This window comes from Anas acuta, chromosome 1 (assembly GCF_963932015.1).
Source record: "Anas acuta chromosome 1, bAnaAcu1.1, whole genome shotgun sequence".
Taxonomy (NCBI): Eukaryota; Metazoa; Chordata; class Aves; order Anseriformes; family Anatidae; genus Anas; species Anas acuta.
This window is the reverse complement of record NC_088979.1, coordinates 42,312,729-42,337,218: the sequence shown is the minus strand read 5'-3', so window position 1 is coordinate 42,337,218 and position 24,490 is coordinate 42,312,729. Positions and strand designations below refer to the sequence as shown.

The 24,490-nt window shown below is 35.0% G+C and overlaps 1 protein-coding gene across 4 annotated transcripts in view; it reads right to left on the bottom strand.

Moving 5' to 3' along the window:
- Window positions 1-4,285: 4,285 nt before the first annotated feature.
- PIBF1 (progesterone immunomodulatory binding factor 1) overlaps window positions 4,286-24,490 on the bottom strand; it is a 119,510-nt gene continuing 99,305 nt past the window's right edge. For all 4 annotated transcript variants that reach the window (XM_068676054.1, XM_068676048.1, XM_068676074.1 and 1 more), the window contains 2 exons: window positions 6,524-6,703; window positions 4,286-4,614 (listed from right to left, as the gene is read on the bottom strand). In XM_068676054.1, coding sequence (XP_068532155.1) covers window positions 4,558-4,614; window positions 6,524-6,703 — 237 coding nt within the window. In that variant the 3' untranslated portion in view covers window positions 4,286-4,557. The remainder of the gene's footprint in view (window positions 4,615-6,523; window positions 6,704-24,490) is intronic.

Here is a 24,490-nt window from a genome sequence, read left to right as displayed (position 1 = left end):
CCAGCCAATCCTGGGAATTTAAGATGGGGATAATATTGCCCAAAGACACTAAGCAAAATTTAATCTTCTAGGGACACTCATTTCATTTTCAGAGGTCAAGAATGAATACTGATCATCTATGTGCTTTGGTACACAAAAATTCCAGGGATATACTTCTTTGACTCAGCAAAGTCTGGCATGTGTTTTATTAAATGCAATGTTAACATGGAGATAAATCCTTTCCTCAGTAGACCTCCCTAATGAGAGCGGCCTGGAAGATGACAGGATGTTGCAGGCTCAAGCTGTTGTATATAAATCTGTTTTCAAGCAGAATGACAATTGAGGTATTTACGCAACATCATAAATACTTCTCCTGAAAGTACTACGCTATTTCTAGGAAGCCAGCTCTCTGCCTTGTGCTTTCCGAAGGCATGGAAGTTGATGAACACATACCAGGAGCAAAAAAAAGTCTACCTGGCCACGTGGAAATGTCAGAGTTAGTGTTCCTTTCTGCCGGAACTAGGTATCACATAAAACGATACCTGAATTCGAAAATAAGTTAAAGTCTAAGGGGTAGCAAATCTTATCACAGAGATACCAACAAATATTAAATTTGCAGTTGTTCCTCTTTTCCAAGGTTACATCACTGTTTTGCACAGAAAGTCTCGGAGGGGAGGAAGACTGCAAATCCCGATGACATATAATTTCTTTGCAGAGAAAGTATTTAGAAACTACAGTGCCAGCGAGGTATGACCACTGGATTCAGCAGCACACTTTAAACGTTTAGGTCCTTATTTAAAAAAAAAAAAAAAAAGCAATTTCATATTTTCAACTTATTTTCCCTGAACAAGAGATTTCCACGATTCTTTAGAAGTTTCTTTGCTTTCAACAAAGTGAGAAAAATGTGAGAAAGCAGTTATACTGTTAAAAAAAAAAAAATCCTAACCTGCTCTAAACCAACTGTCCTTCCTTCTTTCCTGTTCAAACCATATACTTACGAAACTTCACACTTAAGTAACAGCAACATATTGTACTAAAAAATGTCATAGCGGATAGAGATTTTTCTTTCTTTTCTCTCTTTGGTTTGAAAAAGAGGAACTGAGGGTGATTATGTGGGTTGGGCACTTCAGTCACAAGTTGCTTATATGCATGACTACCCTTAAACATTTATCTTTACTTCATTACTTTGACTCATACTTCATTGACACAAGACCTACTACAATGGGAATCTGAAAAGACCATCTCATGAAGAATAATTTTGGATTAATACATTTTGCAAATATGCTTGTGGGAAATAACATCAGTAAAAATGCTGTACAGGTAATGCAACTGAACATTTTCATTATTTAAAGAGCAAAAAGATTTATTAATTTTTTGCTGCAGGGCATTTCATGTTTGAATAGTCATATTTAAGTGACATTCTAGCTTTCACAAGCAAAGCTCAGAAGGTCTCCTCTTAGATAATTAACTATAGCCTTAGAATCTAATGTTGAGACACAGGAAAAACACAGAATCTTCAACAGGGAATAAAAATGTAAATGTTGATTGGGGATTACAAGAACCTACCAAGAGCATTATGAATTATCAATATATGCTAACAGATTACTTTTATTTTTGCAAATGTCAAGGAGTTTGTTATTACTTTAAAAAAATATGTCACTGACATCTGAAGAACTGTTTAAATGTCAACATAATTTCACTATAAATCAGTACAATATTTTGTCAGCCTTCCTAGAAATCAGGCAGCTGCAGAATGCAGAAATTTACAAAGCACATTTCATTTTGGAAGTACCACAACATTTTTGCATATTTTATTTCCACAGAAAGATTAAACATGTGGTAAGAAGTAATGTCCCTGTCTTGTATTAGTATATTTAGAAACGTTACCACTGAGTAATTTAAGTTGGAAAGGAATTCTGAAAACTAGTCATCTGGTCCAACCCAAAGGCAGGTTCATTACATCAGGTTGCTCGGGGCTTTGTCCAGTTGAGTTCTGAGTATCTCCAAGGTATATTCCACCACCTCTCTTTCAGTGTTTGACCACCCTCATGGTAAAAACATTTTTCATGATAGCCAATTGAAATTTCTACCATTACATCTTGTGTCAATTGCCTCTTAGTCCATCATTTTGCACCTATAAGAGATGTCTGGCTCTGTTGTCTCTGTACCATGCCATTAGGTATTTGGAGACCCCCACAAACCCCCAAGCCCTTTAAGGCTCAGCAGGTCTAATTCTTTCACCCTCCCCTTCTCTATAAATGTACTCCAAACCATCTTGCTGAATCACCATCGATGTCTTCCATATGTCCATATGTTTCCATCTGTCAATGTCATGAACAAGCCCAAGACTGGACCTAATACTCCAGATGTGGTCTCCCATATGCCAAACAGAAGGGAAAAACCACTTCCCTTGATCTGCTGGCTATACTTTATATACTTGTTATATATAGACCAGGATCCGGCTGGCCCCCTTTGCTGCTAGGGCATATTACTGACTCATGTTCAGTTTGCTGTCCACTAGGATGTTGAGGTTTGTTTCTGCCAAGATGCCTTCCAGTTAATCAGGCATATGGGATATTCCATCCCAGAGGTGGGGCTCTGTATTTACATTTGTTGAACTTCATAAGGTTCTTGTTGACCCATCTTTCCAGCCTGCTGATGCCCCTCTGAGACCCTGCCCTATATATACTACTCCCCCAAATTTGGCATTGCCTGTGACCTTGCTGAGGGATGCCAGTATTTGCCAGCTGGACTTTGCATTGTTGATCACATTTCCGTGAGCTTGGTGTGTCAGCCAAATTTCCATCCACTTTATAGACCACATCTCACCAATTTGTCTATAAGGATACTATAGGAGAACAAATTGTGAATACTTAGGATTCCTACTAGTATCTTGCCTAGAATAGTTCACAGTCGTTCTAGATTTATTGATTATTGGGTGATAACAGACAAGCAGAATAGTCTGGGAAGTTAAACTATGGGCTGTGTGTGAATCATGTGAAATATCAGTTACAGAATTAATATCTGCATATGGGAGTGGTTTCACATGAAAGGCAAAAATGTGATTCTGTTCACAAAAAAAAATGTTAGAGAAAGCTCTACACTTCAGGAAATCAAAGTTTATCCAATAATGCCTGTACAGATATGTATGTGAGCCCAAACATTGCTATAGTGTTTTTTTTTTTCAGTGAACAAGTTATTCTTGTAAGATATTACCTCTGTCTACACACTTTGCCTCCTGAATCAAAAGAATCAAAATTTTAAAATCACAGAAACAAAATTTTAATCCTGTGATGTGCAATTGCTAGTGTTTTTATCTTACTCTCTCAAAATTAGCATATAATAATAATAATAAAAAAATAGAGGAATTGAAGCTTACCTGCAGTAGATGAAGTATTACTTTGTTTCAGACTGATGTTTAGAAAATGAAGAATAAAAGTATAGGTAGCAATCATAACCTCAATATTTATATATATTAATACATATAGATTGTAGTATAATATAGTATATAACGTAGTGTATATATATTGTTCATGCCCAGCTAGGAACAATGAATCAGTTGAAGACATACTGTCAAGGAAACAGGAGGTAAGAAAAGGAATATTCCTCTTAAATGAAATTTGATGTGTACCGAATATTTTCAGTATGCAGTCACTTAAACAATGCCATCAATATTTATGTGATATATATACATATACATACATACATACATATATATATATATACACACACACATACATAAATGTACCATATGCAGTCAGAAGTGCTTTCAAGCACTGGAGACATTCTCTGCAGTCTAAATGGACAGTGCAGTGGAAGAGGTGAGCAGACAGTATTCTTGGAAGATGGGGTTTATTTTGATACAATTATAAATGTCAAGTTGTCCATTTCATTGTTACATGCTACAGCACTCACATTCATGGTTCCATTTTTATTTTTATAGTGACGCAATTACACTAGAGCTAGCATATCTAGCCCAGTGAGTATCTGAGCTGATAACTAAGATGTATTTTATTCCTTCATCTGAAGATTTTTAATGGTTGTTTGGTAAAACAAATGACATTAATTGACAAACTAAACCAATCAAGGCTGATAATTTTTTTTTCACTTGACGTGATGTATTTCCTTCAAAGAAAGTAGGATATACTCTGATGCTAATTTGTAAATATATTTTTTTGATTTCTGTGTGCCAGAATAGTTGCAAGGAATGTGGCATGAAACACAGGGTCCAAGAAAAACAATATAAAAAACCTGAAGCATGCATTAATTTGAACATTCTGAATAAGACACCATTTAACAGCCCAGATTGTGTGTACAATATGCTAGTGTTTATTTATCTTTTAAAATTCAAATATATATTAGTAAAATCACTGCATGCATTATTTCCACACATTTTGTTCATGTGACAAATCTAAAAAATATTTTATGAAGCATAAGACCATTTTACAGGTATTAAATAACAGTTGAAAACAGAACAGCTGTTTGCCTTTATGGTAAAAAGGGCATAATTATGGTGAAAAGATCTTTCTTCAAAGAAAAGCTCCCCAAAGGATTTTTTTGAATATTTTTGGAAAAATGTTACGGTGATGTTTTCTTCTGCAGTTTCTTGTACCATACAGGTGCCTCTGTATTTGTCTGTAAAAAATAAAAGATGTCTTAATTGTAAGACAAATCGAAAGTCTAGACAAAAACATGCAATCTACACTAAAGTCTCTTTCCTTCCTCTGCAGCATTAATTTAACTTTTTGCTCAAATTCAAATAAATTAAAAATAAGACTATGTACTCTAGGTTGTTATTACTATATATGTTTATTAAAACCTCTCTATTTCTAGGTAACAACAAGTGGATAAGATAAAGGATTTGTTTTAAAATAGAGATCACAATGAAAACATGAGCTGAGTGTACCATAAATAGATTTCATTCTAAATACCATCATCATACTTTTGTATCTGAGAATGGATGGAACTCAGAAAAGACATCTTACGTGTACCATAACTAACCAACACTTCATGCACAAATATAGTTCTTAAAAAATTATAATCCGAAATAAAAGAACTCAGCAGTTTTCTGACGATGTGGAAAGTATTTTAATTGTAGAGAATTATCTGTGATCAACATCTCCTTGCCTTCATAATCCTATGGGCTACTGCTACACAGTCAGGATAGCATAATGTTCTTGTGGCAAATTCAATGGTTGTTATAGAGAGAAAAAAAAAATTAAAAATTTGGAGGTGCAACAAGGTAGGGACTATTCTGTATTCAGGGGTCACTACAAACTCGCACTTTACTGAGTACTATCTCTTCCGTCTGTTGCCTCTAAGTTTGTTCTAGTTCAGTTTTTTGTCTGCTATTTCTTTTCTTCCAAGACTTAATAGCTAGTTAATCTTCAATTTCAGCTGGCTTTGGATCCTCAACACATTTAAATATCCATCTTTCTCTCTTTTTTAAGTTCTCAGTTATAAAAATAAATCTGCTTATTTGTACTAACTTTTAAAATTATAGAAATTGGATGAAATCGGCAGGTTCTTCACAGGACTACTAAATTCTTTCCCCATCTAGTAAGAAATTCTGCCATTGGCCCATTTTCAGTTCCCTACTCCAAAGTCTGAAAAGGATAGAGTTTTTCAAAGAGAAACAATTAAAACATGCCAAAGCACCTTTTTTTTTTTTTTTTTTTTTTTAGATTTCCACATTATTTTTATACCCCTAAGACAGGACAGATTAACCACTCAGATCCTGGATCACAAAAGATACATATTTGGACAAAAATAGAAAAAAAAAAAAAGGTAAAAAAAAAAAATAGGGTGTAGAATTCTACTTCGTGTGGATTCAACCAGTCTACCCTAAAGGTAGCCTCAAGCAGTCTAAATCTGAGTCATGATTTGTGTTGTGACTCAACATTGTAACTTTATTAAATTTATCAGTTGAGACACACTCATAGTAAGAAACTTCTAAATTATTTTTCAGAAGCTTTCAAATACTAGAAGCACTAAATCTGAAGCAGGCAACTTGAAGTATTTAAATTCAAGCATTTAGTTTCTAAAGGAATAAAACAGGGTTTTGTAATACCTTAGTAAAGAACTTATTAAAGTTCTTTAGTAAAAGACCTGATAAAATCTCTGGCCATAAATTTATACATATACATGAATATAATATATGCAGGAATATACATAAATACGTTTATTTTCTTACCGATGCTCTTTGTGATATATGTACACATTCAACTCATGCTCAGGGTAGATTTAAAATTATATACTTATTCTGTAGCTATTAAAATTTTGCTAAATAATTCTAACATTACAATCACTTTTTTTTTTATCTTGTTTACTTTGAACTTAAGATGCAGAAACTACCAAACAGCTAAATAACATCATAAGCTGCAATTTATCTCTTCAAAATTAAACATTACCATAAAGAGCTGCAAATATTAAGCTGAATTATTTATATATCTCCTTGAAGTATGAACCTATTTTTTTTTTCGTTCTAAAATGTGAGGAAAATTATCAAAAAACCTGTGGCACTTACCCTTAGTATAGTACTTACAAATAACGTTGGCTTAGGTGTAAATATATTTTCTTCTTCATGTTCTGGTGGCAGTTTTACTAAAGGGTTTAGTATGTTCTTTGCCGTCGTATTTTTTACATCAATATTAGACTGAGGCAAATTTTGTTCCTTGTGTTTACCATGCAGATTAATTAGAATCTGTTTCATTACGGCTAGTTCCTATAAACCACAAAAGGACAACACTAAGTTATTCAGTAAAATTATATTTGAACCTATTTTGTTAATAATGAATTTATATTCACCGAACGAAATATATAAGTGGATCAGTAAATACAACAAGCATGACCATCATTAACATGATTACTAATTGGATACTAGTAAAAGTAAGAAAGTGAAAAAGTCACATGGGATTTATACAACTCCAATTTTGTATTGCTTACATGCTGTAAAGGAGAACATTAATTGTGCTCCCAGCATCTCTTTTAACTTAAGCTTTCATTTAATTTAAAATAATTATTTTGAGTTTGTTTTGTCAGGCAGAGGGAGTTTACAAATCTAATGTGAAAGACAGTGACAAATTGTGCTTTCAAGCATTAGGTCTTGCACAGAAGCCTTATAAATATATTAAGAGAAATATATATGTCTTTATATCTGGATTAGAAAAGTCAGAGAAAAACCTTAAGAGGACCTACAGCAAAAATGGGATCAGGTGGAAAAGAAATTTCATGAAACATAAAAAGTTCCAACATAGGAGGAGAAAAACAAAAGTACAAGAAAATGTTTAGTTTTTTTTTGGATGTTCTAATAATTTGCTTTATAAACAATTTGAATTTACTTAAAAAGCAGCCTTTTCATACTACTTAGCAGAAAGCATCCATTATTCAATTGGTATCGTAAAGGGAGAAAGGAAAACTCATAATACTTTGTGACTTTAATTGGCTGTCTTCTTTTGTTGTCTTGCATCTTCTAGTGCCTAATGTTCTCTCCCCCAGCATGTAATGGGTATAATTACTATAAGTTACAGAATTTAGAGTGTTTTATCTGTTGTTTTACCTCCAGATTGTGATTCACAATTCATTATTGCAGAACCAAGAACAGCAAAGTCAGTAGGAAAACTAAAAGATTAGCATCACAATAATTAACATCCTATCTTATCTCTAAACTAGAACAGGGTAACTCATTTAAAACAAAGGAGTTTTACAATTTTATAGCTGAATGGCAAACGTTTGCTTTTACTTATTTCTTAGCACTTGCCAGTTATATTGATGCACATCCTTTTTTCATTGCATTATTAATAAACACTTAAAAGAAAAGCCTTTTAAAACATTCTTGACATATAGCTTCTCTCTGTCCATTATTGCCTTTAATACAAGATACAAATATTTTACCTAAAGTCAAAAGAACCACGTTGTTCTCTTTAAAATGCCCCACACTAATTCAGTTCTATGAATGGATGTTAAACTCCACGGATGAGCTTTATCGAGTGTACAAATTGTTCTTGTATCTCAGTCATTTAATATTAACTATTTGCATAATTCAGCCATGTGTGGTGGCATGTTAAAACAGCATGACTGCAGAGCAGCTGTTTGAAAGGACTGCATAGCTGATGCCAACATGTTTTTCAAAGTTGTAAACTCTGCAAAGATGTTGCCAAAGCGACACATAGACAGAATTTCTTGATGAAAATAACTCAAGCAAGTATATAGCAAATAAGTACGCTATCAGAGGAGATTAAATTGTACATAAACACTGTTTTGACATTAACAAGTGCTGTTCCTATAGTTAAACTTGGTTATTCTGTAAACCAAATAGCTGCACGTTTGAACAAGGCAAAACCTCAAAACTGTCATGCAGATTTATTTCAGAAACAGAGTTGAAACCTGTATGCATAGGGTCAAATTCTCTCATATCAAAATCCTCTCAGCACTCTAAGGTCTTCTCTCCTCCCAGTGTCTGTCTTGTACTTGACAGCCCTGCCTTTTTTCAGACTTGGAACAGGCTCTGGAGAGTCAGCTCTAGTATGAACTTCCACTCTAACAGTGGAATTCCCAAATAAGAAACTATGGGAGGGAATGACAAGGAGTGGGGATGACAAATTAGCCCACAATGAATAAATTCATTTGGCATCACAGCCAAATTTATTATGAGAATTTAGTTCAAGCTGCCTTCATATTTGTTCTACAATCACATTCACTAAGAAAAACCTTAACAAAATTGGCAAAATACCACAGGAAACACTGAATCCAATAGAATCACTACTATGTCTACTGCTACACAAGAAAAGAAATTTGGAACAGCACTTGCAAGAGATTTGTAGTTTTCTACTCATGTAACATTGACAAAAAAGTTCTGTCCCAAACTGCAGTAGTTTTACTCAGATCTCTAAAGATTTCTATGCTCCTTAACACAACCTTATTTCTTAGCTTCACTTTTAAATACTAAACAAAGATTCAGTAGCAATACCTGGCACTGTTAGCACATTACCATGATTCAATACTATTTTATAATCCTAAAAGCTGACAATTCGGTCTGGACAATTCGCAGTGCAAAAGGTTTGAAGATTGTGCATAGGAGAAATATGTGGATTTGTTCCATTTTGAACAGAAATAAAAAGGGGGAAAGTAGGTATAGGGTTCAAAATGGACAAAAATAATCTTTTGTGTAGGACGTATTAGTTTCAGGATAAGCTAAGTAAGGGAAGATGTGAAGAGAAATGGATGGTTGAAATTTTTGGACAATTTTACCACATCAAGTCCATAGTTCTATGTCAATGCAGTCCCGTGCAAATTGTTCACTTACATTATTCACCTTGGTTCCTCAGTGTGCTGAAAAAACAGTGTTGCTAAGGCTCTGTATGTCCCAAGTCCTCTGTGGAGGTCACAGAATCACAGAATGGCTTGGGTGGGAAGAAAACTTAAAGACCATCTAGTTCCAACCCCCTGCCATGGGCAGGGACACCACCCACCAGATCAAGTTGCCCAGGGCCTCACCCAACCTGGCCTTGAACATTTCCAGGGATGGGGCATCCACAGCTTCTCTGGGCAGCCTGTGCCAGTGCCTCACCAAAGGCAACTCACATTCTCAGCAAAGAATTTCTTCCTAACATCTAATCTAACTTTCTTCTCTTTTAGTTTAAAACCATTTCCCCTTGTCCTAGCATTATCTGCCCCAGTAAAAAGTTGCTCCATTTATTTAGACCTTGTTGTGCTGGCTCCTGGATTAGGAAAGCCATTATATCTAAGCCTCACAGTATTGAGGCTAAGCCTCACAGTATTGAGGCTTCCAAGTCTGAGGACTTTTGCTTTGGAGAGCCAGACAGCAATTCTTCTTGGGAGGACTGTGTGTCCTGACACCTGTGTGTGGATTCACCCAGCTCCTTGCTGTGCTGGCAGTACAGCTTTGGTCTCACTTGCCCCTAACTTTGGGAACACCAGCACCCAGTCCCCACCTAAGGAATATTCTGTGGGAATGTGGCAATACAGATAATGGAAAACAACGCAGTTAGCTTGGAAAGGTGGGTTCAGATGAAGCAAGGGAAAATTTCAAGTATGCAACTGGGACAAAAACACTGCTTATATACAGCAACTGTTGCACACACGTATAAATATCAGTGACACACTCTATCATGAAATATTTTGAAAGTCTGCCCACAGAAAGCTGAAAAATTTTTGTTTAAGGATGCTAACCTGCTCTGGCTACCAGCACAAATACAAAAAACAAACAAACAACAAAGTAATGACCTGTGTGACACATGGAATTTTAGCTCAAGCTTTTAACACCTTCATTTACATGTCTAAACTTAAGTATCTACACACGAGGTAGGAATTTAATTTTCCATTACACCTAAGTGGACACCTATTGGCATGTCAGCTGAATTGTGTTGTAATAGCACTAACATATTGACTAGGTTGCTAGTGACTAAGCTGCTGTAAAGCAAAGGGACGAATGCTCACTTCCATTTAGATAAGTAAAGTCAGGTGTCATAGACTGAATCCATTTCTCACCTCACTCTCCTCATCATTTACTTTTCTCATCCTTCTACTTCACCTAAAACATCCTTCATCCTGGGTAGCCAACATGCAATTGTAATTCACCTCGCACACATATTTGAAGTATTGAATTGCTGTGTTGAAAGGAACTGCATTTTTAGAACAGGCACTCACACCATTGATCATGTAAGCTTTCCTAAACACACACAGGCTCATACTAGAACAATCTAACATCCCACATTCCACTTAATTACCCACATTTAATGAAGCTTACTTAAACTATAAAAGAATCACGGAGACCTTTGCATATATAATTAGTAGCTGGAATTCAAAATAAGTGATTAGAATGAACAGACTGAGAACAATGGGAGTGACAAAGTGGGAGCTGAGGAAAGGTAACATATACTGCATTGTGAATACTATCAGAAGAATAGACTTGTCCATTTCTATTTATTTATTTATTTATTTTTGTGCTGTGATTTCCAACGTCCTTAATTAAAACTAGCAAAAGGCATTTTGTATGCCAGTGTTTGTTTCTTTGTTTAATTGATAAATGACATATTTATGTGTAGACAAAGGATAGGCACAAATATTCTCCATGTTGCTCTTTGATTAAAATGTTTTCTGTTTTGGGATTTTTTCCTTATTCTACCTTGTCAGTTTATTAGGCGGAATGCTATCAGTACTGTTGTGATGAAATTCTCTCTGTAAAGTCTGTAAAAACTTTATACAGTATCAAAACCAGCAAGCTTTTAAACCATGTTAAAGGAAACAAACCAAAGCGCCAATTATTTTCAAAAGGTAAAGTACAAAAGGCAAAATAGTTAGATGCTGTCTGCATATTTGTATTTCAGTAGAATTTGAGTTTCCTGTGATGATGTTTGATCTTAAAGCAAGTAAAAGTTATATTTTATTTAACCTTGTTTTTACCTGTTTATAAGGATAATTGAAATATAAATTACATGAACAGAGACGGAAGATCAGTTTGGGATTAGGAAGGACAAAATTTGATTATTTCAACTAAATATTAGAAGACAGGGACGACCAAACACAAGAATTAAAAAGGCAGCAGTATCAAGCAGAAATGTATTTGGAGTTATGGATTCTATAAACAGAGCTCTGTTAACAGTGTTTTTGTTGTCCTTGATACATGCTCAAACATGCTTGTACCAGAAAAGCCAATTACGTTTCCCAAATGAGTTCTAATAAATTCAAAATAAGTATAGTATTAAATATAACAATCTTATTTTAAGTAATCATAATAAAAACAAAAGGAATTGCCTGATGTTGAACATGACTGAGACATAAAATAGAATGCTGTTTTATCAAGTAAATAACTGATAAAGTATATATATATATATATATATATATAAAGCCTACATTAAGCTCAATGGCTATTTACCAAAACAGTAATTTAATTTTTTTCAGTGGATCATCAAGAAGCCTGAGGATTTTTCTTCTTACTCTGTCATGTAACTATAATCAAAGCAAGAAAGAATCCCCCTCTGTGCACTCAACAGCTTGTAAAGGCCCTTAATATTATATGTGTGTATAATTATAATAAATAAAACTTGTAAAATCAATTTATATAAGCAAATAAAATGAAATATATTACATATCATGCTCTGGAAGCAGATGCAAAACAAGAAATGTGTTAAGAAAATGCAACTGACTTACAGGAATCAATTACATAAACATCATTTCTTATTTTATGCAGGGATGCCTTGCACCTTCAAATACTCTCTATACAATCATCTTGAAAAGAAAATTTACATAGACCAAACTGAAAGGTCAAAGATGCTCAGTAGGGAGAGACACCTGTATTTCTGGACTGAAGACAGATTTATTCTGATAATAAACTTGATGTTTGTTCATAGCATTAAAATCATCACAGAAGCAGGCAGTGGGTCCATCTGCTTCCCTCCTCATACAATAAAGCCACAATTACTGCACCCAGGTAAATATCTTCTAAAGCAAAAGTGACCCTTAACAACAGCACAGTTATCTGAACCTTTATGATGACAAAAAGTATTCTACTTTTAGTTTTACAAATAGAATTTATGACTACAAACTTTGCCTTGGATTAGAACTCCATTTTGAAGCAGAGCATGTCTATTGTGGATGCCGAACATGAAATTACTGTGCTAGAAAATCCATCAGATTCTGGCAGAACCACTGAATTTTGATGACTGACAAGTGTTCCCAGAGAAGAAAGCAGCATAAATTCCCAGTAAAAGAATGGAAACACAGAAGAGGCACTAAATACTATGAACCTTAAACAAGAAAGCCAATTTCGCTGACAAAAAAAAGGAAAATCAGCTGAAAGAGGGATAAAACCAGAGGGGTTAATTTCTCAAAAATGCTAATCAAAACTTAAAATCTCTCAGAATATGTGAGTCAAGCACTGAGACAATGGTTGTAGACGTGTCACCACCCCCTCCCCTCTATCTGTTAGTCTTACATATTGTTAGAGTATAGCATGTATGTTCAGGAGCATCTTGGGAAAGCTTGTATTCCCCACTTTAACTACCATATGGTCCCCATGTGGCTAAATAATAACGCAAAATAAAAATATGTATCCAGTCTGGAGAAACTTGAGAGATTACAGCATTGTCTTTAGGTCCAAGAACAGTTGACTGTACTGCAGTCTAGTGACTACTCTGGCCATACTTTAATCTTTAAAATAACAACAACAACAGCTATAACAGAACATGCAAGTGAGGGAAGACAGCTGTACTGGGATGAAAAACATGTTTGTGTTAGGTCAATGAAATCTTTCCTCGCATGCACATACTCTTCAGCTTAGGCAGCTATTGTAGTCCTCAAACAAGTCACCGGAAAAGGCAGAATTCAGCAAAAGAGGTTATGGGTACGTTAAAGAATACTTACTCAAGAAACCAAAAATGACACTTAACAATGCTATATCCATTTGGTAGTGTTTTGTAAATCAATTCATTTCTGAATTGATTTCTCAGTCTTCCAAGAATTAAAAGCTCATGTTCAGTATCCAAATGTTTTTGGAAGGCCTCAGAGAAAAAGCAGTTTTATACTTCCTGTAACTTCTTCTCAAGTGAAAGTGATTTAAATCTGGAAATGGGTAGGGCAGGGTGGCTCAGAAGGAACTGGATTCACAGTTGTCTGTCTCGGAGTGCTCAGTAAGGTCAAGCCTGATGGGCATATAGGGTGATGGTAGAGGAAACACTAAGAATATTGTCCGCCATGAACTCTGAATTTTCTTACTCAGATCCCTCTCAGATTCCTACTGTGATTTCCTGTGGAAATTAAGAGTGTATTAAAAGTAAAGTTGTATTGTTTACCAGCTGATATTAAGATGGAGAGGGATCTTTCTGAGACCTCTGGTTGTAATTTGGCTTTGGAGCATGTGACCTTGGTGAATACTTGGTGGACTTCCTCACACTGAACTTCAGACAACTTCAGAAATTACATTTAAACACAGGCAAACCAACTTGTCTGACTCCTCTCTAAAGCTGTTGGTAAGATTCATAATTAGCAACTCATTTTGCTGATTTTAAATGAGGATATGGTGAATCACACCTTAACTGTGCCTGTTTTTCTTTCTGACTACAAATCCCTAGATGACTTTCAGACATAGATATCTAAGTTTTTAAAATTGCGTAAGATCCATCTCTTCTGCCTTGTTACTTGACTTAACAAGAACATCTTAAATCATCTTTGCACTGGTAATACTCTTTAGTATCATCAGAGATCACCAGTTAAAAGGGAGGTGAACAAACAGTCTTCTATTACAGGCTGTTGGCATAGACCATCAAGTCAATGACGTATTTCTGAAGAACAGACCACAGAACTGAAATACAACCCGATTCCACCTTTCAATCTATGCTGTGGCTTGCGCAAAGTCTGTGAAGTACTGTGAAGACAAAGTTTCAGTATGTTACTCTAACTCAGGAGTGTACTCAGAGAAAGGAGATATGTATGTGTCATTGACCAGGAATGAGACTCTCAAACAAAAGTAGTACCTAGAATGTTTTCTCTTTAGAAATACTGACAATTCCCATAAAGAACTGCTTTTGAACTGTTCCTCGTGGGTTTTATTTTTTGCCAAACAGCTAGAGACACACCACAAAAGAGCCCTCACCCTGGAAAGAGCTGTCTTCCTTTTTTGGCAGAGAGTGGAAAAGTCACCAACTCCATTAGCACAGAATTGAAAATGCTAACCTTATTAATGATGAAAAATGTGAAAGTTGAGAAATACACTACAGAAGATGTATTTTGATGCAGCAGAGAGTAAAATGAAGCAAATGGTAAGTTCATTCCACTGTTTAGGATTGCAGATGGGTAGGATGCAGCGTCATGAATGGTGCAAATTCAGCATCAACAGTGGAATGCTCTGGTTGTGTGCCCATCAGGACTAAAACCCACATGCATGCCGGATCTCCAAGAAGATTTTAACAACCATCTATGCAATTAAGAAAGCTCCACACATCATGGTTTAAACCCTCATGTAAGGCGGAGTGTATTTGACATAGCTGCATCCTCTGCTGCAGCTGTACTGGAAATACCAGAAGTCAGCAAGAATTCTCATGTGAGATTGGAACATATGGTCATGTTAGGCACATGGATACACATTGTAAAGCTGGAAGCTGGAATACAGTATGAAATGTTCTGATCAAACAAATGAACCTGATAACGGGGTGATGGAAGGATGCCAGACCATATGCAGGATGTTGATAGCTTCTCTGCACTACACTTAATTCGGGAGTTCTCTACATCCACGTTCATATAAAATCTTAAAGTGAACGGATAGATCTGTGACTAAATGGATCTACCAACTACTTCCAGTTTTATAAGGTGAACACACATTAGAACTGTAGCAACAATAAAATGGCACAGTCATTACAGGAAACAGCTTCCATCTTTCAGATACTTCTATTTCAGCTGCATGTTTCAATTTTTTCTTAACAGTTAAAATCTTTCCAATTTCTTAAGAAAAACAGGAAATACATTGTCTCATAATTCAGAATTTGCATGTTAAATTTTGGAATTTTTTTCACTGTGCACTAAAGATAAAAAAATATATTTATAATTATGATGAAGACTAAATAACGAAGACTAAACTCCCAAGTATTTTTTTAATCTGAGTTATTGTGACATTTAGTCAAATACAAATTTAATAAAAACTATCATTTCTAGAGTAAGGTCTTCTTAAATGAAACATGCTAAAAATGCTAGTATGTCAAAACAGCCGTATTAGCATATATTATCATGAAACATTTCATGGATTTCCCAACAGTGTAACATATTACTATAGCTTGATTCTCCCCATCTTTGGTATTTCTTGTGAAGTATTTAAATTCAATTTCCATTTAGCAGTATTCAAATGATACCATAAAGTGATCAAAAATAAAATTTTACACAGCTGTGTAACCAGCAGAATGTGGCTGAAATATTCATAGCCAAGGCTATAAAACTGAATATAACAAAATATTAGTTAAATGTTCAGAAAACCCTAGTGCCAGTGGTTTCTTGTTTAAATGTCTATCACTAAGTAATATTGTCTCTGTCAAAAATATATCATTTAAAACGCACATGCCAATTCCATCTCATAATCCATGAACTGCATTTTGCCTATGAAACTTTCTATTATTGAGAGTAAAAGCGTATTTATATTGGATTTACTTAATCGACATTAATAAATCCTGTGTTACTATCATGTTTTCTCAGATTCTGAGAAAAAAAAGAAAAGAATTTCTGACTAGAAATCACTATTTAATACACAGATGTTTACTGTATACCACTGCAAACTTAAAGATAATTCTTTGAAGGATATCTGTAAAAGTTAGTAAGACATTCTGAATAATACAGCTTCAAGAAGAGAATGAATGTACCCAAATGATAAATCCTTCCTCCCCCTAAATTCAGTACTGTTTGGAATTCAAATTTTATTAAAGCTTGACAACAACAAAACAGATAACAAAAATGAGGAATACTGCTTAAGAGCATATTTTTCCTTGTAAAATATGAGCTAGAAACTTCTCTACACTCATTTAGCAATGTAAATGTCACTTTGTTTCTCGAAGCTTTAAGCTGAGAATAGCTCCAGGGCTTACTTGTGATGCAGAAATGTCCCTGTAATCTACTTAGAAAACATGCAGAACATTAATAGAAACTAGAATCTTGGAACATAAACGTAGCATAAGAAAAATGATAATTACTTTGTGGCTTAACATTTAAAAAGAGAGCTAAGCATTGTACATCAGCATTTTTTTTATATATAAAACAAGTTGCAGCACATAGATGAGCAGGAAGTCATTCACTTTGGAAACACATATAATTTTGACATTATCGTGTACAATCTTTTAAACAGAAAAGAGGGTAAAGAAACAGAACTAGAGACTGTTTGAAGGCACCTGTTACCAATCACTTCTTTTCAATCCTATCTTTCCAACCCCTGCAGATACCCCTTCCTTCCCCTCTCCCCCAACAAAGCAGTTTTCTCCTTTCATCCAGTAAGCTTCCATCCCTGATTAAACACGTACTGCCCTCCCCCTTGTGACTCCAAAGACTTTTATGAGCCTCTGAACTTCTCTCTACCTCTGTTTTTGCAGATGGCAGCTGTTGCTACTCTCCAGGTTCCTAAAACCCATACACTGGCCTTCTGTCCTAAGTTACTTCTAGTCAATCTTCTTCATCATAACTTAATTACAGCTAAGGATAGACCTAGCCATACTTTAAAGTACGACTAATAATTAAATGATGAAAACTCATCTGGAATCCTCAAGGTCACTGTGGAGATGGAAAGAAATGGTGGGAGTAGCAAATCTAGCAGTGAGGGACATCCCCTCACTGTAAGGGAATACGAAAGTAAGAAAGATAAATGTGAGAATATAACAGTAACTGATCAAAGTAAGGTAAAGCGCAGACACATCACAAGACTTTGCTTCTCCTCAGAAGAGGAAAAGAATAAAAGCACCCATCCTTCCTTTCACTTTTGCAGTCCCAGATAATGGGATAACTATTGAGAAGTAATAGGGTTTTGTGCAGGATACTGGCATAAGATAGATGTGTAGGTGCTAGCACACAGACTACTGGATTCTCAGACTCTAGAAACATTAAAATTCCAGAACAATGTCATGGAATTGCAAATGCTTCTGGTAATCCACGTTTAGTCCATGTTTAAAGTCTAATATTCATCAAGACTTACAGAAATCATTGGGAACCTTAGCCTGCTTATTTATAGAAGTTCTCTTAAAAAACACTCTTAGAGCCATTAATAGAGCCATTAACAAGCTATGCATATCCTAATAGGACTAATTAGTAGCTGTTTCTCCTGCCCAATCACATGGACTCCCTCCAGTCTTATACACACTTTAGAAAATGCATTTGGCAACCATCTATTAAAAAAGCAAAAATCTGACATTGCTCTCAACAATTTGAGGATAAGAAAATAACTATTTTCTGTTCTTAACTTCATCTAACTCTCATTTGTTTTACCTTTTACTCTGTTCTTACCCATTATCTGTGCAATGCTACCTTATGTTTCTCTCTTTCTTGCATCCCATCAGATCCTGGTTGCTTGGACAAAATACGGTACACTTTTAATCTCATTCACATAAGAGCTCTAGCTGGCAATGAATTTTCTTCTTCTTCTTTTTTTTTTTTCCAGCTAGTGAAGAAATTTCCTTTTAAAGAAGCTGTATTTTTAAGAACTAGCTGAAAATAAAGACAACCAGAATTCTGTAAAAATGGCTAAGGACAGTATGAGCCAATCTCTCTGAATATATCAGGACTGCGAAACAGAACAGCAAGGAGCTGGAGCACTGAACCCTATCCAGCCATAGTGCACAAACATCATCTTGCTCCCTGGTTGTTTTGGATGCTTTCATCTAGGTCTCACCTATGTATGATTAGGAATAGTTCAGTCCTGTTCAACAGTTCATTGCTCTCGAAAGGAAGCATAGGTGAAATTGCACCTGAGTTGCCTTTGGTTCTGCGAAGTCTCCCAACACTATCCCAGCAGGCTTTTCATCCTCAAACACATTGTGTGCCTTCAAGCTATATTTAAACTTTACATTATTCTGAATACTTTCAATTAAAACAAAAAATCCAAAAGAAAGAACATCTTTGTTAGGTAACACAACCATCACATGAGCCTAGAAAAAACTGCTGTGGACACAGCTAGTCTGGTCTAGACGACAACAGTCACAAGCAGTATGGAGCTGATTTGGCTGTGCTACTTAAGTCTAGGAAGAGGGATAAGCCTTTCATAGTACAGATGTGACTTCTAGAACAAAGACCCAGACTAAGAACTGAGGTTCTGAAGTGTTCCATATTGACTCGGAAAACTTAATAAGTCTACATTACAGTTCAAATAATAATAAAACACTGTTAAATTTGTTTTTTAAGAAATGCACAGGACTTTGGAAAGTGGCCTTTTCAGGAGACATGGTTTAAAAAATTAATGTCAATGTAAATTCTCATAAAAATACAAAGTAAAAATGTAATTAGTTTGTGAAATTACTTCCAAATGACAATGAATTTACATATAAGAATATAACTTTGAAAAAAAAATAAAAGAGGTAATTCACATCTAGTAAGGAAGAATAAACACCGAGGAGATTTTCTTTTCGTGCCTTTCATCTGAAAAATATAAGTAAAGAAGAATGTCTGTGATTATGACACTGCATTAGCACACATGAACTCTTGGCTTAAGCCTTACCACAAACTCTGTGGAGCTGTGGGCAAGCCACTATTTCTTTCATTGTGTTTGCTGCTTCTGCAAAACAAGGTTAATAACACTTTTCTGCTTTACATTGCAAGGGTAGTATTTGTGAGGTCTTCAGTTACTGTGATGAAGGACAGAGAAATACTCAGTTACTAAACAGCAGTATTTTCACATACTGTTTAGAAACAGTGAAAACCTGGAAAAGGTTTCAGGGAAGTAGAGAAAAGCATTATGTTTATTCATAAATGATGAGCTGTACTTCCAATTTGGAAAGCTTTTGACCTGCCAATCAGTACAAGTTCAATACAAGTTCAACATAATAGTTGCTTGGGCAATTAGTGTTTTAATATTAACCTGAGTAGACTATTCTCAGAAAGAACAGCTAAATAGGAGTTTTTTATACTTAGTTTTTAAAAATATGGGATCTTGCAACAGCTAACCTAAATAACTTTTAACTTGGTCTGGGCTATGACTCATACTAATTCAGGCACATGTATTTAGGTAGATTTAGCCCTCAATTCGAGCGACACAACAATTTACTGACATAAGCTAAATTGATTTAAGTAAACAAACAGCAATCAAGCCCCATGTGTTTGTATCCATTTAACTGGTTGATATCAAATAGGTTTATTTAAACTACTACTACACTTTTTCTACTTTGTCCCGTTGAAGACAGCCAGAACCCGTTTTCTGGTTGCTAACTTAACTGGAAGAGCTTTGGCACAGTAACACATGAATGTGTCAATAAGGCAGGTGACTAGTTCAGCAAGTTTACATTCTGTCACTTGTATGCACAGCTGCTAATGTACTACAAGTGCACAGATGTGTAAAGGAGATAAAATCTCAGCAGGTTTTCATATCTTTTCAACCCGTGTATAATATTCATGTCCTGAAAACTAAGCGTGTCGGCATAAAGAAATAAATGAATATTATAGAAAAGCTTCATTTGCATGGCTAACTTTATAAATTTTACCCTTTTACTTCTTAGTAGAATAGATTCAAATTATTAGTTATACTTTTATAGATTAAAAATGACTGCTGGCAGAGTATATTGCACACAGGTGAATTCTAGCAGTTAAGAAAGTAGTGTAACTTATCTCCCCTATATTCATACAAATTGAAACTGTTCTTCACTCTCAGATGAATACCTATTTAAAAGCTTTCTATTGCTGTCTCTTACGTCACTGTCTCACTTTTGTTTCTTTTCATGCCTCCTAGAATATTTCTATAAAACATCAAAAAAACACATTCATAGCAGTTGCTCCTTTTTTCAAAAACAATGGATTATGAATCCCACATTAAAAAGGTAAACAACACTTTGTTCATTTTCAAGTTTTTAGAAATTAATTTCTATACGTTTGCACAGTCTTGCATTACAATAAGCTTGCATCTTAAGTATCTGAAGAAATAGTACAATGCCATACATCAAAGCATAGTGAATTTATAACCTCTTAAATGTAACCTCAGAAAATGATTGCTAAAGCTTCTTGCCAAATATCTGAGTGCTGACAGACTGCCCTTCCAAGTTTTTATCTGAGGGTTATACGCCAATGGATAAAGTCTAAAATTGCACTTCTGATGTTCCAAAATACTAACAAATGCATCAACCATGAAAGGCACTGGAAGAGCCAAGATCAGAGAGCTCACGGTAAATATTTCTTTTAGTCAAAGGCTGACTGTTGGAATTGAAGAAAAAGAAAAACAGATAAAAGGGAATCATGGATCAAGAGCTTCAGCTGAACAGTGTTAGTGGATTCATCCCACTTAACTTTAGCACTACAGAGAAATGCCCTTTAGCACCTATAAGTTATAGATTACTGTTACATGCAGGAAAGGATGCGGTTTGGATGCAGACGAAGGATGGCACAGAAACTCGGTATGCTCTGCAGTTCTGGACACAAAATGCCTACTCCCTCTCTTCCCCAGGTAAGTGATATTGACATATCAGCCTTTTTATTTGCCCTTTTCCTTGCTGGACCCTTTTCAAAGGTGATTCAAACAAGCTAAACTAACAGATAGCAATTCACTTTTGGTTTTGGGGTCACGTTAGGTTTCTGTTTAGTGATCTGAGAGGTCCGAGTGCAGTGTTAGAGAAGTGCCAGAGCTGGTGCAAGATGAGGATAGAGAAGGAGAAACTAGGAGCAAAGAGGCAAGGCAGCTGACCATTGGGTCAGCTCAGGCATAAGGGGTAATTTCATTCTGATTTATTCTCTGAAGGAATATCTTTCCTTCTCGTGCCCCTCTGACTATACAAATTTAATGAGGGGCTGCATTTTTGGGTATAAGACGAAATATAGAGTGGGATGAATCAAGAGCACAAGTTTCTTATGTGTGTGGTTTGGTTACCACAGATAAAGACAGAGGGTCAAAAGTTCAGCTGATTAAAAAGATAGCACAGACTACAACTAATAATACAAAAAAAGTCTGGATATGAAATATCCTAAAAAAAAAAAAAAAGAGCACTGGAGGTTATTAATGGGAGACTCCATTGTTCTTTCAAACAATGTTTTATGCTCTTCTGTTGGATCTGGAAAAACAATTACAAACCCTATTGGTTATCTTGACAAAACATAAAGTTTCTTAGTTAGAAATCAGCTGAAAAATTTGGCTGTACTTACTGTACTCAATATCATGCACTGAGGGGCTTACAAATGGCATTGCAGTACCGCACACCCCAATTCCTTCTGATAGCTCAGAAAGGACAGCAGCACTGTGAAGGCCATAGTCGTGAACCTCTAAAAACATCACAATCATCCAGCATGATTCTGGTTACAGATTGTTCTCAGTGATGCCACTGAACCTGTTCTCAAGTAATAAAATCTGCATTTATCCATGCAAAGAAGAAATCCATAGAAATGTTTACTGTACCAGCAGATTCTCAATGATTTACACGAGAAACTGTATTAAAATGTCTTCCCCATTCATTTATGAAATTAATCAACAACAAAAAAAAAGGAAATAGAAGGCCAAGAAATAATTAAAAATTAATAAAATAAAAAATCTTGGTTTTCTCCCACATAGGTGACCTAACTTTTTCAGAATGCACATAGTCAAATGACCACTTTTCATTTTAATTTCCACAGCAAAATATAGTAATAATCAAATTAGCTTAGTCTACATAATTTGAAATAATGAACTATTTTATTACGTGAAATAATATGTAGTGTCATTTTTTTCCTGTAATAAAAAAAACTCACATAAGAGCCCTGTATGGATTCTGCCAAGATTCAGAGTTTAATATTAAAGTTTTTTCTTCCAAAATTAAGTGAAAAGTGAACTAAGATTAAGCATAAATGTAAATTCTTTATCCAAAAAGCTTACAAAATGCTATCAGTATCTCCAAATCAAGGGTTATGAATCCAGCTGATATCACAAGGAGATGAAAATGAAAAACAAAAACAACTAACCCCCACCAAAACCAGCCACCCACCTTCTAACATTTCATTAAAAAGAGTTACTACAACCTGAGACCACACAGGCTGGAAAACCTTAAATCAAAACTATCTACTTATTGAAACATGTCACCGTAAGACAGCATTAACATTATTTTGTTGTTTTGCTTGTACTTTTAACACACTTAAAACCTTAGTTTATATCAAGTATGAATATCTTGGGTTTATCTATTCAAGAATTCTACTGTCCTTACTTGCAAACATGGGCAACAAGGTAATTCTTAGCAAGAGATGATACTTCAGTATGCACAGTGATTAAACAAGACTGATATTGATATTACATGACAGCATGTAGCACTTAAAACCGTAATCCATATTTTGTAATCCATATTTCTACAAATAATTTATGTAATCTGAAGAATGCATATTACTTATATTTCAAAACACCCTGTCTAAATGAAGTTAGTCTTTATTAGTCCAAGAATAGCCTTTTGTTTTTCTATTAGCAGGGATATTTACTGTGAAACTGTGACGTTGCTTCATATCTGATATAACTTTTTATTAAAATGGCAAAGAAAATTATTTGAAGACAAACTCATTGTAAACTAAGCTGTCCTATCCTTCATGAAGATTTCAATGCATGACTTATTTGCCTTTTAGATAAATCAAGAAAAAGTAAGCTTACTGGAAGAGGCCTGCATTAAAATTGAAAAATAAAAGGCTGCATTAGGAATAAACAGAAATGACATAAGGTAAACATAATCACCCCCTCACCTCCTGCAAAAAAAAAAAAGTTACTTCTCCAAACATTTTCTTAAAAGAACTTTAGCTTATTTTTATTGTTTTTCTTCTCCTCCTCCTCCACCCCTCTCCCCCCGCTCTGCCCTGTACTAGCATTTCTTAGTTTTCTTTCTCCAAACATGCAATTTCTAATGCTTTTTTTTCAGTACTTATATTATTTTTTTGCATGGGTAACTTGAATATTGTTGCTGTTAGGTGAAATAATATAATTAATAGGGACGATTTTTTAGCAGATACATGTATAAAAAAGAAATTTGGCAAAAATTAAATAACTTTGGAAATACTTGCTCAAGTTCTTAACTTCCAGGGTACAAGGAGCATTCATGATGAAGTCTGTTGCAGACTTAAGTATTTGGTTTCTTATTTTGTATAAAGCCTGTCTCACTCAGCATTGTCTCACTCAATTTGCATTGTTGGCCACAGTCAGAAAATTTTAAGTAGTGAAATGACACAAAGAAGCAAAGTGCTGCACATCAGGAACAGCTTAAGTGGGTAGTCATAGGGGCTATTATTTGGATGTAAATAATGTTGCATTGCTTTGAGGCAGACATTTTATACATTTTTGTTTTATTAATCATATTCTACTCACTTTAATCATCTGCAATGCATGTTGGTTGATATGAGACCACCTATAGATAATACACAATACCTAGAGTAACAAGGTGCATGTTCCCATGAAGTATCCTTCCTACAGCACTCTTCACTTGATGAAGATGATCAATACTTGGCACCTGATTCAGGACTCAAGTGTTTGATGGTCCTAACAAGTAGTAAGGGATTTTGAAGAAGGTGAAATACAATACAGTACCTGTTCTGGAGAACAAGGCACCAAAGGCATGAGTATTTGAGAGCAGGACTACCTGGGAGCAGCACTACTTAGGAGAGCGTAGGAACAGGAAGTTTTGAAATAATTAAATTTGAAATCAATCTGCCAAGGTCCTATTATATTGGAAATTCAGAAAGTTCACTATACCTTTATGCAATTAATTCACTAGTTTCTTCAGACTATTTTTCATATAATTAACATAATTGCAGTCTTGTAAATTATCTAAAAATGCTTAAAATATTTTCTATTATATTAATAGATAGCAGTGTGTTTCATAGCAAAAAAAACAAAAGC